Source organism: Eumetopias jubatus, unplaced genomic scaffold, assembly GCF_037043125.1.
Source record: "Eumetopias jubatus isolate StellerSeaLion01/CBP00866 unplaced genomic scaffold, mEumJub1_p1.0 scaffold_8, whole genome shotgun sequence".
In the NCBI taxonomy this organism is placed as follows: Eukaryota; Metazoa; Chordata; class Mammalia; order Carnivora; family Otariidae; genus Eumetopias; species Eumetopias jubatus.
Window position 1 is genome coordinate 61,232,906 of NW_028274814.1, and position 17,987 is coordinate 61,250,892.

General features: G+C 32.2%; 1 protein-coding gene across 3 annotated transcripts in view; it reads right to left on the bottom strand.

Moving 5' to 3' along the window:
- Positions 1–268: 268 nt before the first annotated feature.
- Positions 269–17,987, bottom strand: part of KRAS (KRas proto-oncogene, GTPase) — a 39,369-nt gene continuing 21,650 nt past the window's right edge. For 2 of the 3 annotated variants that reach the window (XM_028113167.2, XM_028113165.2), the window contains 3 exons: positions 17,222–17,381; positions 9,701–9,824; positions 4,625–4,712 (listed from right to left, as the gene is read on the bottom strand). In XM_028113167.2, the coding sequence (XP_027968968.1) occupies positions 9,705–9,824; positions 17,222–17,381 (280 nt within the window). In that variant the 3' untranslated portion in view covers positions 4,625–4,712; positions 9,701–9,704. Of the gene's footprint in view, positions 4,713–9,700; positions 9,825–17,221; positions 17,382–17,987 lie in introns of all 3 variants that reach the window. The other variant, XM_028113166.2, reaches the window with a different exon arrangement.

Consider the following 17,987-nt stretch of genomic DNA (forward strand, 5'->3'; position numbering starts at 1 on the left):
ATAATGTTATTCTGTTCTTTCATCATAAAGGCAGATCTGTTTTGCATCTACTTCTTAATGAGTTAACACAGTAATGGACCTAAATCTAACATGGTTTTAAGCAAACACTTAAACCTTTACATAATGTTCACAGCACCTTTCACAAATAAAGAATATATCTAACATATAAGCTGCAAAAGATTCACTAATAATAGGGTCTGTGGCTTATAAACTATTCCATATCAACTGTGGGGCAAATGTTTCAAATTTCAAGAAGTACACACTACCATAGTCACCATAACTATTTTTATTACATTACAATAATTAGGAGCAGTACAGTTCATGACAAAAATATTACAAATTTCAGATCACTTCACAGCACATACTCCTATAAACATTTAAAAGTTAATTTTAATTAAAAGAGTGGTCATTTTTAAATTTAATGTTTGATATGACCAACATTCCTAGGTCAGCGCAACCAAATGATGGCAAACAACTGGATCACACTGCATATGTCCCACAAAAAAAAGCACAATGTACAAAATGTGCATGTTTCAGTTTACACTATACAAAAATAGTTAAAATACATTCCAGGTAAACATGTTACATTAAGAAATAGTACTAGTAAGAAATTGGCACTCAAAGGAAAAATGCAAAAGTATTTTCAACATGAAAACACAAGACAGTGGAATTGGAAACTTTTGGATAAAACATTACATAACCCATTTAGCTCTATGGGGAGGGCAACCCTCTGTAATGGACATTTCTGTAAGTTAGAACTTTGTTTTTTCCTAAATTCATCGAAATTGCCTATCATCCCAAACAGGCACTTAAAACTATTAAACTAAAACAGTTATTAATCTAGTTATAACTATTCTTCAAGAACTGATGTAAATATATCTTTAGGAAGAAATAATTTTCATTTTCTGAAGGAATTTACAGCTACCAGTTGTATGCTGTTCAATTTCTCAATGCAGATTTCATGCTACCCAACACTAATACAGAAGTTATTAAATATAAATGCAGTTTTAAAGTAACAGATGGTTTTTTAAAAACCATTAATACAGTTATCAAGAAATTACTTTTTGACAATGGAAATGACAGTTTTTATTGCCTACCAAAAAAGCAATGTGTATTTATTGTTTAGGAAAAAAAAAATGGTTAGAAGAAAAAAAATCACTGGAACACAAATGAGATGAACTTGTGCAAACTGCAACTGAACATGCCTCACAAAAGTTTCTATATATATTAGGACAAAATTGTGCAATGGTGGCAAAGATTTTGATAACCTGTAAGTTAGGTTCTAAATTCCTATGCAGTGTGACTCAGTTAAAATAGAGCCTAGAATTCCTAATTGGGAATATTCACTCAAATTATACTACATACTTCTGCTATGTTCTTCCACAAACATGTTAATGTCTAAGACTACGTAATTTAGCAATTTTTTCAACTCCAAGGATTTTTGATTTTTATCTTTAAGGCCGTAATAATTACATAGTATTTTTTTCTAGGATTATCGCTCCCCTTTTAAAATCTCTACAAAAACAAACCTTTTGTCAAACCATTCAAAATTCACATAATAAAGGATGATTACCACTGCCTAAAAAAAGTTGCCCAGCTACATCAAAAAATTCAAGAGTCCTAAAAATCCCTCAGTTATGCACTGCAATTCCTGAAGTATGGCCATTTCTTTCTCTTGTGTAGAAACAAGAGGAAGTACTATATAAAGTCTTAACACACTATCTAGATAATGTTCCATAAACTTGTAGTTTAGCATAGCATTTCAGAAATTGGACTGAATTTTACACAGAAGTTTCCTTTTCTGTGAATTAGTTCAGGCATCTGTTTATTCATACCCAGATAAATAAAACTATTTTTGAATTCAATATTTAAGTCTATTTTAATTATGATACAGAGACCAACTAGAATGTTACACACTTGGGAATTTTAATGTTATCATCTCACACACGATTTAATGTATACTACAATTGTCCCAATAAAGTCACATAATTATCCCAAATAAAAAATATAGTCAAGTTTACTCCCTTAAAATAATGAAGTAAAGTGATTTATATAAAGTAGCTTGATTAAACAGCTTTATTGGAATCAGAGCGAAACAATTATTTTAGAACTGGAAGAAACCTTAGAGACCATATCCCTTCTTTGCAAAACTAAAATATGCATTATCTTATCTCTGGGTCATGTGCCAAATGCCTCACTAAGATTACAGACCACTCTAAAATATCAGCACTACTTAAGGATAGGAATTAGGTCCCTTGTTGGGGATACTATGTAGTATCCCCACTGCCTTGTGCAGTACCTGGCATCCAATAGGCACTCAAATATTTGCTGGATAAATGAATTCTGCTAAAAAGCTTTATGAATTAAATTTTAAAGTATTTTTCATTGTAAGAAGATTTTACTTATTAAAATAATGGAATGTATCACTGTTACCAGGTCTAGTCCTAGTTTTAGACTATCTAAGGAATCTTTCAGTATTTATTAATTAAATTTATTAAATTCTTCTACTGGATAGGGTCTGTCTATTCTTAGCAGGTATGAAAAATCCTACTTTTCCTACTTAGCCACTAGTCGACCAGGTAGCAAAGAGATGATGTTCAAAGGGTCAAAATTAAATTGCTATAGCTACCACCTGAAAATTAGCTATTAGGTCAAATCCTACTACAGTATCTGTCAGATTATGTTGAGCCTGAACAATGTGACTTGATGGGAAGCCTTCAGGGAGATACCCAAAGCAGCAATAAATTTTGAGGTTAGGGGAATTAGAAGAAAGTCATGTGGCATGTAGAAGGGTAGGCAGGCAAGATGACACTAATATGGGAGAGGAGTACTGCTACTGGAGAACAGAGAGTCAAAAATAAACTTCACCTCTTGCACAACTTTGTCTAAGACTGGCGCTGAAGATAACACAGGTAAAAAGTTACAGATTGTGCTGAGATTGACAAATCGGTATATCCTTATGTAAACTGAAGGTAAATCACATAGTTGTAATGCTAGCTAAGCCTGAGATGACTTCTTTTAACATGAAGAAATGGATAGTAAGTGATTTGCCCAAAACTGAAATTGTAAAAGACATGTAACTAGAATCTAAGTCACCTTCCTCCTAGTCCAGTGATATTTTCACCTCAACACACCATCTCACTTGAGATATTTAAAAACACATTTTAAACGCACTGAAAGAATCACTGTTATTAATTTATTATTTAAGCATTAGATATTCTTAAATACGGACCATACTTGCAAAGTGTGTATGAAATGTTACTTTAGCCAGTGTTGAGAACTAGCCAATACTAAAGATTTTGAAACTTTTTCACTTCATTGTTTAAAAAAAAAAATTTAAGTCTTGCCACCCCTACCCCAAAATCTTAATTGAAATGTTTTTAAAAAGTTCTATTGGTTGTTTTTTTTTTTTTTTTAAACAAAAGTGATGTTCCTGATCTGTCAGCAGGACCACCACATAGTGAGGATGCATCTTATCCAAACTCTCCTCATCCCCATTTCTGATCACCCAATTCATGACAACACTGGGAGACCACAGGGATGCCAGTCCATACTATGAAACTCTTAATGAAGCTCAAAGATTTACACAAAGCCTGGCCTTGCAACCTTGGTCTCTTTAACATCTACTAAAGCTAACTGGCCCAAATAATCTTTAACGTCACTACCAGAATTAAAACTATTTTCTAAGACCAAAGATCAAGAAAAGATTTAAAGTTATGCTAAGAAAGAGCAATCTGACACAGGGAGACTGTATTTAATTCCTATGGGAATTTTTTATACATGTTAAAATGTTTACAATTAATACAAAAATTTAGTAGCATGTAATATAGCCCCAAAATGGTTGCAATAATCCTCATTACATACTGGGTCTGCCTTAACAGGAAAAGCTATTCAGAGTATTATAGGAATTTATCTAATATGGAAAGTAAATGCCTTTTAATATTTTCCATTGCCTTGTATTTTTTTCCATTTTTTTCCCTTTTTATAGAAAAAATATAATATTTTTGGGAGCGTGACTATGACAAATAGCAGTGAAAGATGGAGAAAACCTTTGTGAACAGTGTTAACTTTACATTCATTAAGGGTGACTGAAACTATAGGACATTATACCTACAAGATGAATCTACAAGAAGCCCATAAATTCATGTTCCCTCAATGTTTCAGTAAAACCAATCATGAAATCTCAACTGAAGTTATAATTAGTAATTAATCCATGTATGTGACTAGATAAAACACAGAATAGGGATGATTCGAAAGCTTCATTAATTTGTTTCACATCAAAGTTCACAATTGGTTAAGAAAAATAGGAAGTAATCAACTGCATGCACCAAAAACCCCAAGACCAAAATCTCAGGTATTCAGTTTCTTTTTCACAGGCATTGCTAGTTCAAAAACCAAAACTCAGGGAATACTGGCACTTAGAGGAAAAAAAGTTTCCACTGTCATTTTAAAATAAGCATTCAAGATAAAAGCTTAACAGTTCAGATGGAGCAGAAAATTAGGTAATGCTAAAACAAATGCTAATAATTTAGTGTAATGTACAAAAATTACCACTTTTACTTAAGTATGCCTTAAGAAAAAAGTACAAATTGTATTTACATAATTATACACTTTGTCTTTGACTTCTTTTTCTTCTTTTTACCATCTTTGCTCATCTTTTCTTTATGTTTTCGAATTTCTCGAACTAATGTATAGAAGGCATCATCAACACCCTGAAACACATGACAAATATTAAAATGTGAGTACATATAATGGATTGAGGTATATAGATAACAGAAAGGATATGTAACTACTGGAAACACTAATACTGATAAAGAGTAAGGACACTTTACATTTTTCTTTAGGCAACTGAATATATGTATCAGACTTTTATTCTTAAAATGTCTTCTTCATGAATATTTCATCAATATCATAAATAGGAACACTAACTTTCACTTTTGTGAAAATCAAATGTACACAATCTTACATAAACTAAACAAATAAATTTTTCCCAGAACTTAACTTTGCTACTCATTTTTCCATATTGGCATACTTTGTCACCAAAATCCAAATGCACTTGTGTTTTTCTGTGTGTGAATATATATTTACACTTAATTATCCCGGAGCTTCTAGATATTAGATATAAGCCATGCAAGTATATATTATTTTCATAAATACTCAGTAACAATATTTGAGCTCTGGGTTCAATACTTACTTAAATCCATTAGATTTAAATAATCCCCAGGAAATAAATATTCAAATATCCTTTCAGCTTTCAAATAATATATATTAAGGCATAGTTTCAATTCAATACTTAACATATAGAAACTTAAAGTTGATTCCAAAGACAAGACACAATAGTTCGAAAAATGTAATACCTCAGATTTGTAAAGAAATGAGCTAAATCATTTAAATGGTGGTGTAGTTACCAATTTGGAGTAGATTCTCTTTTATATATTATTGTTTTAGTTTCTGTTTAATACATTATGTATTCAAAAGTTTGCCATAATAAGCCAAATTGCTGTATCTTCAAAGAAATTTTCATTTGGTCATTTTGATACATCTATTCCTGATCAAAGCAAGGTGTATAAGTAATGGCTGAAAGTGATTTCAAGTCAGAATTTTTATCCTAATAATTCATAAGGTAGAAAATGGCACTCTGAAAGTGGTAGCAGAACAGATTTTAACCCTGCAATATTGAAATTATACAATGCACAGAAGTCAATTCCTGTCATGACCCCATTAAAAAGCAAGTTAAATATAACAGCAAAATAAAAAACTGAAGAAAACAAATTTCAAAAAGTATGATCCTCTATGTATTTTAAAATCTGTTCAACGGAAATAGTAATTATTTTTAAGCCTGTTAACCTAATGATGCTTTCAAACAGAGACACTAGAGGGAGTCCTAAGAACAAATACCCAGCAAATAAAGCTGTATAAATCAAGCTACTTTAAGAACAATGAAAATTGGGTTTTTACTCATCTTAACCACTTCTGTTGAATATTCATATAAATGCACTCATTAAGTTATATTATCTTGAACATAATTTAAAATTTAAAAACTTAACAGTGATATGATTTCTCCTTTACTGCACTACTAAGATCTTTTACAATTAATATTTCAAAATAATAAAATTAATTCAGGGCATTTTCATTCAAGTTACATTTAACTAATTTTCACAACAGATCTAAAAATCAGAAAAATATTATCACTATTTCTAAAGAAACACAGAGCAGGAATGACAGGCTTGCTCAGGTTTAAATAGAGTTGTAGGGGTGCCTGGATGGCTCAGTTGGTTAAACAGACTCTTGATTCTGGTTCAGGTCATGATCTGGGGGTCACAAGATCAAGCCCCACCACGGGCTCCGCCCTGAGCGCAGAGTATGCTTGAGATTCTCTCTCTTCCTCTCCCTCTGTCCTTCCCCCGCACCCCCCACTCTCTCTCTCTCTCTCTAAGGGGCACCTGGGTGGCTCAGTCGGTTAAGCATCCAACTCTTGATTTCGGCTCAGGCCATGATCTCGGGGTCCTGGGACCCGCATCAAGGTCTCCTCTCAGCAGGGAGTCTGCTTGAGGATTTCTCTCTCTCTCTCTCTCTCTCCCACTGCCCCTTCTCCCCGTTCTCTCTCTCTAAAATAAATAAATCTTGAAAAAAATAAATCTTTTAATATGTAAATAAATAAATAGTTCTGGATAAAAAACAGAGTTTTTGTGTGAAGTCTAGTTAAAAAAGTCCCCAATAAAACACCCAAACTGCACTCAACTGATGTTCTCCACTTTCTGATTATCATTCATTACTGATACACATATGCTTTTTCTTTACCCAAAGGAGAGAGGAAAAGTGATAAAATATAATTTTTCAGCAATACAATCAAGGCTTAATTATATAAACCTTCATGCTAACACTTTTAACACATAAAAAGCAAAAACTTCCAATGATATAATAAAGAATAATTATTTTATAGCTCACCAACCCAACTAATTTATAATCATAAATCCTTAGAATGGTATGGAATCTTAAAAGAGGATCTAGTCCAACTCCCCCACCCTTCACAAATTCCCTTTGATCACACACACAAGCTTATGTCGTCTACCCCACTTCAATTGCTTTTATAATAAAGAAAATGTCAGTGATACTAAAATGGTGAAGCAGATAAAATGAAAAACCATGATATGGATATAGAGAAGACACATTCTAAGGTGAAAACGACACAAGTATTTAGGAAACAATGAAAACAGAACTGTTAACATTACCTTCTTCAAAGACTCTGACAAATACTTTAGGTTAATACTGCATTCTTTCTTAATATTGAACTTTTTTATGTAACTTACTAAAATTAAATAATTTCAAAGATTAGGGATAGGTTATAATTAGTAGAAACAGGGCACTAAATTCCTTTTTTCCATATGGGAATCAGTCATTTTCATATACATATATAAAAGACAAAAATATTACCCCAGTAATTTTGCTGAAACCCAACCATTTTAGGACGAAGAAAAACTAATTTGTATATATTTATTACTGTCAATTTAATTTTATAAAACTATTTTATTTAAAATTTTAAGTATTACCAAGTACATTTTATTTAAATGCTTTCCATGCCCACTGAAGAAACAAGGACTTAATTTATCATGCCCACCAACTGACATTCACACTACATAGTCACAAATAAGAAATCAGAAAATGATGTGCTTCCACCTTTGTTTTAAATAAAAGTTAAACTGTAAAATTTATTTTATTGTACTTTAAAAATCACCTCTAGTAAGACAATAGGAGGAGAAAATAAAAAAACCCACCACCTAAATCTGGTCATGGCTACTGTTATTTAAAAAGTTTAACTTCTCAATTACATTGTAATGTTAAATTTTATCAGAACTTCTAAATTAAGATATTTGTCCTATACAATGATACTCAAACAATATTGAGTTCATAAATTTCAATAAAAATTAATGCCAGTCATGCTTTATTTCTTCTTCTGAGGTTAGCAGATTAGTATAACAGCTATCTTTTGGGACTGAGTCTATTCAGATGTACATTTTATGCTTTTGGGAGATACACTAATTACTTCAGACCTTATATCCACATAATAAAAACTACTGAGTGAAATCTTTTCTGAGCAAGACCAAATTTGGTAATGGGTTTAGAAAGGAAAACTGGGGCACCTGGGTGGCTCAGTCGGTTAAGAGTCCAACTCTTGATTTGGGCTCAGGTCATGATCTCATGGTTGTGAGATGGGGAGCCCTGTGTCAGGCTCCACGTCAGCATAGAGTCTCTCTCTCCCTCTCCCCCACTGCGTGCATGCCCAAGTGCATGCACATGCTCTCTAAAATAAATAACTCAATCTAAAAAAAAAAAAAAGGAAACAAATTCCACTCAGTAAATCCAAATGGGCAGCTATTATGTGCCAGGAATCTTGTTAGGCCATCATCACGCAAGGATTGAAAATACATGATTCTGGCTAAGATTCTACTGTATAGGAAGCAAACATAAAAGAGCTTATTTCAATTTAACATGGCAAGCATGTAACAGTTAAGAACAGTATATTGGGAATACACAGGAAAGGCATTATGCCTAGTCTAAGGCTATAAAGATTCTTGGAGAATAAACAACCATGAAAAAATGTTAGCTAATTAATAAGACTATGGATAAAGATAATGGCATTCCAACCAAAAGCAACAGCCAAGACTCAAGGGAAGGTAAGAAATAACGTGGTGTTCAAGTAAGGACAAAAAAAAAAAAAATCAACAAAAGAAAACTTCAGGCAGGCGCCTGGGTGGCTCAGTTGGTTAAGCGACTGCCTTCGGCTCAGGTCATGATCCTGGAGTCCTGGGATCAAGTCCCACATCGGGCTCCCTGCTCAGCAGGGAATCTGCTTCTCCCTCTGACCCTCTTCCCTCTCGTGCTCTCTCTCTCTCATTCTCTCTCTCTCAAATAAATAAATAAAATTAAAAAAAAAAAAAAAAAGAAAACTTCAGGCAAGGAGTTTTTAGGGATAAAGCCAAAGGCTAGGAGGGTAGAAAGATGTTAAAAGACTATACAACATACTATGAAGTTTGAGATTTTACTCCATAGGTAACAGGAAATCAGTGACTGGACTTAAAGAAAAAAGAATGACATTTCTTTTAAGTGTATCTCTCCAGTTGCACTGTGAATAAAGGCAGCAACAGATAAGTCAAATAAGAGAATATAACAGTCCCAGCAAGAAATGACAGGAACCTGAACTAATGATGTGATAAAAGTCAAAATATAACATCAAAGGAATTTGTGGTTGCCTCCAAATGAGAGTGCAAAAGAGGGATGTCAGAGTCATCCCAAGACTCCCAGGTTTCTTACTTGGGTAAAAAAATGATGCTGATGCCACTGAGTTAGAGAACACAGGCAGAGTAAGTACCTGCTTGCAGAATGTCCAAAAGAAAGAATACATTGTAAGAGTGGGTCCTTCCCCACCCCTGGACCATTCAACCTTACTCTCTATACAGTTTCCTTCCTTTTTTCTTTCTAGACCCAATGACAAATGTAGTCCACAGCTACCAAAACTGCATCAATTATAATTAATATGCATTAGATTAAAAATAAATGTACTAATTATGGAAATAAACTACCTATTTATCTTTTAATACTTCAAATCAGAATCCCACACCTAGGTAGTTCTAATGTGGTTGCTACTTTGTTACCTTTGAAAGACATCTGCTTTCGGCCAAAATTAATATGCTGAACTTACCAGATTACATTACAATGCATTTTTTAATTTTCACACAGCCAGGAGTCTTTTCTTCTTTGTTGATTTTTTTCAATCTGTATTGTCGGATCTCTCTCACCAATGTATAAAAAGCATCCTCCACTCTCTGCATTGTAAAACAAAACTTTAAAGTCTGTTCCATTGGTAATAGTAATTTATTGGGACAGCCTTGTGTAAGAAGTTTGAAATTATGACCTTCACTTGGGAATTTCTTTTTAAAACAGACATCAGATTGTCTGAGTAAAACTGGGGATGCAGTTTTAAAATATGGGCTTGAATCCTGGTTTGTTCTTTAAAATCATTTTTGTTTTATAATGGAATTAGAATTCTAAAAATTTTTAATTAGGAATTAGGGGAGATTATAAAAAACCTAGGCACATATATTAGTATCTGTGTATCAATTAATGCAATCATTTTAGTTCACTAGTCATGGAATTAATCAAAGCTTAACCTCAAGTTAGATTTAAATTATTTGACTTAGGAAAAACAAGCATCCCTACCTCTCCCACCTTCCCCTACCTGGGGAATGAGGAGAAAAATGGTACAAATGGGATGTTTAAAGTTAAAAGCACACACACACCACACACACCACACACACATAGAAAATACCTCAAAATAAAGTTGGGTCAAGAGACTGGAATATTGAGTTCTATCTGCAATTAAAACACTGTCCAGCCAATTTCTAGAGTCCACAAGTGGAGCTGAAACTGAGACTTTTGCAGGTGGATAGCTACATTATTTAAATAAAAATGCTACATGAGGGCTGTTTACCATAATATGAAAACACCATGAATTGCTTAAAGTACACACACAAAATAGTAACAATGCATTTTGTTTCCTTATAAGAAATATTCTTAAAAATAATTTTTAGAACAGTATCCAATTATACTGGCTTCATACCTTCTATTCTAATTTAAATACTCTAAAGGGAGAAAGGACTTCTGCTTAATGCCATAGTAAGAAAGTTATGACAACAGACACAATCATATATGGCCATATTGAGATCAACAAAGTTTTTAATGTCTTTTTCAGTCCAGAAAAGTAAGCAGTAGCCAAAGGGGATATAGTATTCAGTTAACTGTGCTCCTAGTTTGTCGAAGAAAACATACCACCAAAAGTTGAAGCTTACATCTAAAGATAAATGCATACAAATATTAATCTACATGTACTGATTAATTTAAAAGATTAATAATTGTGTTTATTCTTCTAAAAGAAAATGTAAGTATTTAGAAAGTGTGGTATATTTTATTGCACATTTAATTTTAAGCCTAATCTGTTTTTATATTTTAAAATGAATTACTTACTATGGGGATTGGCATATTTTAACTTTCTGGGATTGGTAACATCAGTCTTTCTATGAACCAAATGTGACAAAATGGACCCAGTACCTAGAAAGCTAAGATATATATCAAAAATATGATTTGTAGGTTTAAATTCAATCAGGCACAGAGAATTGACCATTTAAATATTAAATGAAGTAAACCAATAGCTAAGGTTTAATTTTTCCATTCAGAAGTTATCACATATTCATTACCTTTAATAGTTAAGGGGAAAAAAAGGCACCTCAATTCTTTAGGGTATATTAATTTTTATAAATCTCAAGAATATACTAAGAACTGCTTCAGGAGAGTTCAGTAGTTTACCTTTGAAGTAAAACTTTAAAATTCGTAAAATTAAGTTTCAGTTAATAGGCATTTAAATATGTTGTTTATACATTAAAATGTACATCTCAAGTTATTTATAACCATCCAGTGATATATTTCTATTCAGCTATCTAAATACAAAAATCGTAATAGCCCAAGAAAATTTGCATCTCCTTTTTAACGGAATCAATTTACTCAACTAGCTAGCCAGCTAGCTAAGTCAACTACAAAATAAAAATTTCCAGCCATTTTCTAAAATTATTAAATACATTGGTACTTTAAATTAGATAGCCACTGGGCGCCTGGGTGGCTCAGTTGGTTAAGCGACTGCCTTCGGCTCAGGTCATGATCCTGGAGTCCTGGGATCAAGTCCCACATCGGGCTCCCTGCTCAGCAGGGAGTCTGCTTCTCCCACTGACCCTCTTCCCTCTTGTGCTCTCTATCTCTCATTCTCTCTCTCTCAAATAAATAAAATCTTTAAAAAAATAAAAAAATAAAAATAAATAAATTAGATAGCCATTTGTGAATGTATACAAATCTTGTATTTTGTATTTATCATTCTCAAGAGGAAAGCATTTATTACTTTTAAGTCTGTAAAAATTATGTATCAGAAAGTCTCATTACGTAAGATAAATAATTTAGGGCATTAAAATCACTCCTGTAAAACATGTAAAATGTAAAGTGTGAGCTGGAATTTAAGATATTTTCATAAATGATTCTCTTTCAATTCAAAGATCAATGCAATATTATAAAAAATTAAAAATATATATATATACACACACACACTTATATGTGTACACACACACACACACACACACACACACACACAAACAAACAAACCAGGTAAAAGCTCATGTTTTTTAAGAACGTAAACTGTTATTCCTATTTAAAAAAAAGTTACAAGGTCAGCAAGAGAAGTAGTAAAACATGCTGCGGGGAGAGGACTGGATGTTGGTCCTCCACTAATTTAGCAGAAGCAAATTTTGATTGTAACTTATTACTAAAATCAGTTTGAACATGTCTATTTTTAATTGTGTGCATCCCCATCACCAGTACAGAATATATGATTTTTGTTTCCAGCAATGCAGAGAGAAAATTGGAGGCCAATAATTAAAAAGAAGAGATTACTACCCACCACCAAAAATTCAGCATTAGGGCCTGAGTGGCTAAGATAATTAACACTGAGAAATAGTTCTTCCAGAGTGACTCTGGTCATTTCTTATTTTTACTAAGAGGAAATTATATTAGATTTTAAAAAGTCAGCTATTTACCATATTTTCTCAGATTTAAATTATTTCTCATTTCTTGATAATATGCTTTAAAAGTCATATGACATCAAAAGAACATTATTTATCCTTGTGTGTACCTTAAGCCACTGGCACTACTGAAGAACACTGGTTTCATACTCCAAAATGTGTAAGTAATTTTTGAAGACAAAGTGTAGCTGAAACAGATTTTCAATACCCACTGAGCTAGCTGCTAAGCTCTTAACTGGCACTCAATGATTTATTCTTGAGAATATGGCTTATTGCCACATACATTCATTTTCAAACATCACTTACTAAACTTTCAGAACAACTGAAAATATGTAGGAACAAAAGTGTACAAGTTCATATGTGTAAACTGTTTTTAAATCAAGAGATTTGACAATAATTTCAGCTCAGCTATTATCTGAAAACACACTTGTGAGACTAAGGAAACAGAGCATTCCATAACAGAAAAGAAACTGTCAACAAATAGCATCATCCTATATTCTGGTGCCTATAATGCTTTCACTAAATGATTTCATTCTAAACAAGTTCCTGTTGAGTAGCCTATTATCAAGAAAAATTCTTGAAAACACTTTCAAGGAAATAACACTTCAAATACCCTCAACAGAGACAGATACAAGACAACTAGCTTTCTTGGGGGACAGGAATGGGATAAACTAGATGTATTCTTAAAAAAAATTCTGTATTCATGAATTTCTCAAGAAACCTTGCCAAACTATAGTCCATCTCAGGTACTACTGAAATGCAGCAATACCACTAACTTGGGAGGTTATGCATGGTGCCCACAGCAAGTGCTCGGTTACTGTTTTATTTTTAACTCATAAAAAAGCTAAAGTTCAAAATATTTATCTCATGTACACAAACTCAACTACTAACAAACAAAAATACATAAGGAGATTTTTTATCTGGCTTGCTTCAAAACAATCTGATCAAAAGCTTTCTTTAATACAGGTCTTCTAACAACCAATTTTAAGTATCTAGAAATTAAAAACCAGGAAATTAATCACTCAACATTTTCAAATCTGTAAAGCTAATTTTCACATTATGCTCAAACTGAGACCTCCAGGAAGTAAAAAAGCTGAATCAGGAGTAGCAGATACGCTAAGAATTCTGCTTCTGTCATCCACTTTCCTGAACCCTCCCCAATTCTGATTTTAGCAGACTGGAAAACACACAGCTGATTACCATGGTGTCAATGTTTTGGTTTCAACAGTCTTTGCCAACACTGCATGCACTGCCCAATGAGGCCAGAAAAATCTGGCATTTACTAAACTACCCAGATAAATGTGAAGTAGGTAGCAGTCTTTATATACTTGGAACACAGGGGCCACATAAAGCATAGTAGCAGAAAATAAAAATTACTCTGGCCTTTCAGATGTGGACTAAAATATTGTAAAAAATATATAATTCATTATATTCTAACCCAAATAATGGGCTTTTTTAAAACTACAAAGTAATTTCATAAAATATATATTCTGCAGTCCTATCTTAAAAAGTACTAGAGTAAAACTCCTATTTCCCTTTCATAGAGTATCTGTTTTATTTTAAAATTACTACTGTTAGCCTGTAAAATTTAAGTCTAAAGTCTGACCTAATTTCTAGCATCTAATCAAACAATACAGTTCCCCCAGAGAATCAGGGATCAGCACACTACAGCCTGCAGGCCAAATGTAGCCACAGCCTATTTTTTGTACTGGCCACAGCTAAGAATGATTTTTTTGCATTTTTAAAGTGTTATAAGAAAATAAACTGCAACAGATATCACTATGGCCTCCAAAGTTTAAAACACTTATTATCTGGTCCTTCTAAATGAATGTCTTTTTCCTACCAACCTAAATATAAATAATTCTTAGTTTTGTGTTTTAGGTTCATGCTCAAGACTAAAACTTAGGGTATGAAGCAAGTAGCTGCTGATAAAATTCAACAAGAGTATGCATATTTAGTTTGCTCAAACAACAAATAATAGCAGATAAGTAACAAAATACTCTGCAGAAAATAGGGCTTCAAATTTTCACAAAAACTGGAAACGTAAAATTTATAAAAATTTACATATATCCTCCACAATTACTTGGAATAGCTTTTTAAAGTCTTCCAAAAGCATGCAAATATCAAATAATTTCAACAGAGAAAGACTGAATAAACTTTTGAAAGGCAAATCAACAAGTCCATGACATAAAGAGAAATCAAAGATCAGAAACTTAAGTATCTATAGTTTAGCAACAAATTATATAAAGATATAAAGTAGGTTATAAATATAAGAAAAGCTGAGCATTAGAAGAAATAAAGTACTACAAGTATTCTTTCATATTACTCTATATTTTGGATGATCTACATAAATGTCAACAAAGCAAATTTAAATTAATCTACTTCCATATCATACATACTACATTCACACTCCATACCCCCCCCAAAAAAACTGTAAAAGCTACAAAATCTACTTTAAAAGGAATCCAGGTAATTTTCTGATTATTATGAATGCTGTGGTATATTAAAGCATTAACGTCAAACACTAAGAATAAACTGTACTTCTTAGGTAGTAACTATACAACAAGAAAGAAGACACAGCTATTTTAGGCTCTTAAAGTAGAGGGCAACATTGTCAGAATAACAGACAACTCCTTTTTACTGTCTTCTGTTGTCTTTCTACCCCAAGTGTGGTCCATGTACCAAAATCAGCATCACCTGAGAGCTTGTTAAAATGCAGGACTACAGGTCCCAACCTGAACCCACTGATCAGAATCTGGATTTGAATAAGAAGCCTACTCCATTCATATGCCTATTAAGAAGCCCTGCTCTATTTGCAACCCTTTTAACCACATTAGGCAAAATCAGGTTTTTAATAAAAAGTAAACTAAAATATTAAGTAATGTTGTCTAAAAAGCATCTTTTAAAAGTTACAAATAGTGCAAGTTAATAAAATGTAATGGTATGATTTAGTAGTAGGCAGTACGTTGACAAGTATTTTCAGTAACGTTCCTTGTATTTTACATTTTCATAAAAAAATGTTGGGAGAAAAGTTATAAATATTATAATCATGTTTTCTGAGTACATCCTCTATAAGGCAAATCAAGAAGTCTGGTTAGAGAAGACCAGTAAAAAGAAGACAAAAACCAAACTTTTCCCAGTCTCTGGGACCTGGGAATGGATTTGAATGCAATCTCAATTCAATCTAATTCACTTCTCAATATAGAAGTGCTATATACCAACTTCCTCAACCTATAAATCAGGCTTTAGAATATTTGTACTATAATCAAACTATAGAAATTCAGCTTTTAATCCCTCCAAAAAAGACTTAAAATAGAATTCATTGTTTCTTCAGTGTGTATCAGATTTGTACAATCAGGAAGCAGTACATATGATCTTCCACTAGCGAAACAGACATATACACTAGCTGAATGATGGTTTACTTTAAAATTTTTATCCCTTTATAAATTCAGTGAAAGTTACAAATACCTGTTTTTATGTTTAAACATGTAATGAGTTGTTGATCAGTTTTCTTACTAGCATTACAGAAGTTAAATTCCACAAAATTGTTTTTCTGGGTCACAGGTACATGTTACTAGCAAAGCCCAAAACAAACGTTCAACTTGTATGGAATATAAAATTGATCAATTTCTCAATATATGAAAATTATATTCCATCATATCGTTATGTATTCCTTTCTAGAATTTTTTCCTGTATGTTAAACTCTCATTTCATACAAATAGGTTAAATAATGTCAACTGAAATTATTTTAACTAGAGAAAAAGTCACTTTCAAAAAGGATAATTTTTGAAACAAAATTGAGTTAATATGCCATTACTTTTTTGTCAGAACAATACAGTAAATGAATAACTGAGAATTTCAATTTGCTTTCTAAATATCCTTTTGCTTTAATGAAAACTTTCTCCAAAAATAAATATATCTTAAAAAAAATTCTACCAAAAGGGGTATGGGGGGATGGGGTGGCTGGGTGATGGCCACTGGGGAATCGGATATGTGTTGTGGTGAGTGCTGTGTATTGTGTAAGATTGACGAATCACAGACCTGTACCCCTGAAACAAATAATACATTATATATTAATGATAAAAGAAAATTTTAAAAATTCTACCAAAATAAAATTCTTCAAACATGATAAAACTTAATCTAGAAACACATGGCATAATACCCTTCAAAACACTTCTAAAATAGGAATCAGTATTTGTTCCCTTGTTCTTTGACTTTATAAATATAAGTTAAAAAAAAAAATCCCTGTATTTCTTGAATGCTTAATGTAAGATGTGCTGAGCTGAAGAGAAATATTCAATGTGGAAAGAAACCAAAGCCAAAAGTAATACCATGGACATTGGATTAAAAAATGCTGCCTTTCATATCCTTAACTAGAACATTTACCAAATAAACATTGTTTTTTCTATTTTAGCATAATGAAAGAAAAATTAAGTTACATTAAATGATATAACCGTTATGCTATCAGGTATGTACATTTATCAATGTTCTTGCCTTCCTACCCTCAAAATGATGTTACCAGAATGTTAGCAAATTATGATAATTAAAATTTTTTGATATAGGTTTACTGAGAACAGATTCATATTTATTACAATTTTACCTACCTGTCTTGTCTTTGCTGATGTTTCAATAAAAGGAATTCCATAACTTCTTGCTAAGTCCTGAGCCTGTTTTGTGTCTACTGTTCTAGAAGGCAAATCACATTTATTTCCTACTAGGACCATAGGTACATCTTCAGAGTCTTTAACTCTTTTTATTTGTTCTCTGGGGAGGGAAAAAAGAAAAACACATTACAGCAGAGACATTAGTAACAAAATATATCTTTCAAAAATTGTCCATAATTGTCTTATAAAATATGGCTGAAAGAAGACATTTAATATAATCTCTAGTTTCCAACCACACCAAATTTTCCTTGCTTCTCCTTCTATTTATTTTTTTCTCCAATTTAAAGAGAGAATTTCTATGTCCCTTAAAAGATAAAATACCAAAAAAATATGGTAAAACTACAACCTAATAGGTCCATATGCAGGTAGGTCACAATGATAAAACAGAAAATATTGAAAAAATTCTAGGCTAAAAATGTGCTGTGCCTGTTAAAATTATAATCTTAGGAACATATACTATGTTATTAAATGTACATGTATTTATTACAAAAACATGTAAGGATTACAACACTGACATAATTTTCACGTATCTTTCTCAAAAAGGAGAGAACCAAGTGGAAAGATTCTGATTTGTATGTGGATAACACTGACATTACTACACTGTCTATTCTGTTAAAAGTCCTACATGTTGATTTTTTTCAGTAAGATGTGCATAAACTCTAAATTTGGGGTAAAGTTATATTCTTTTACAATTTTAGGTGAATTT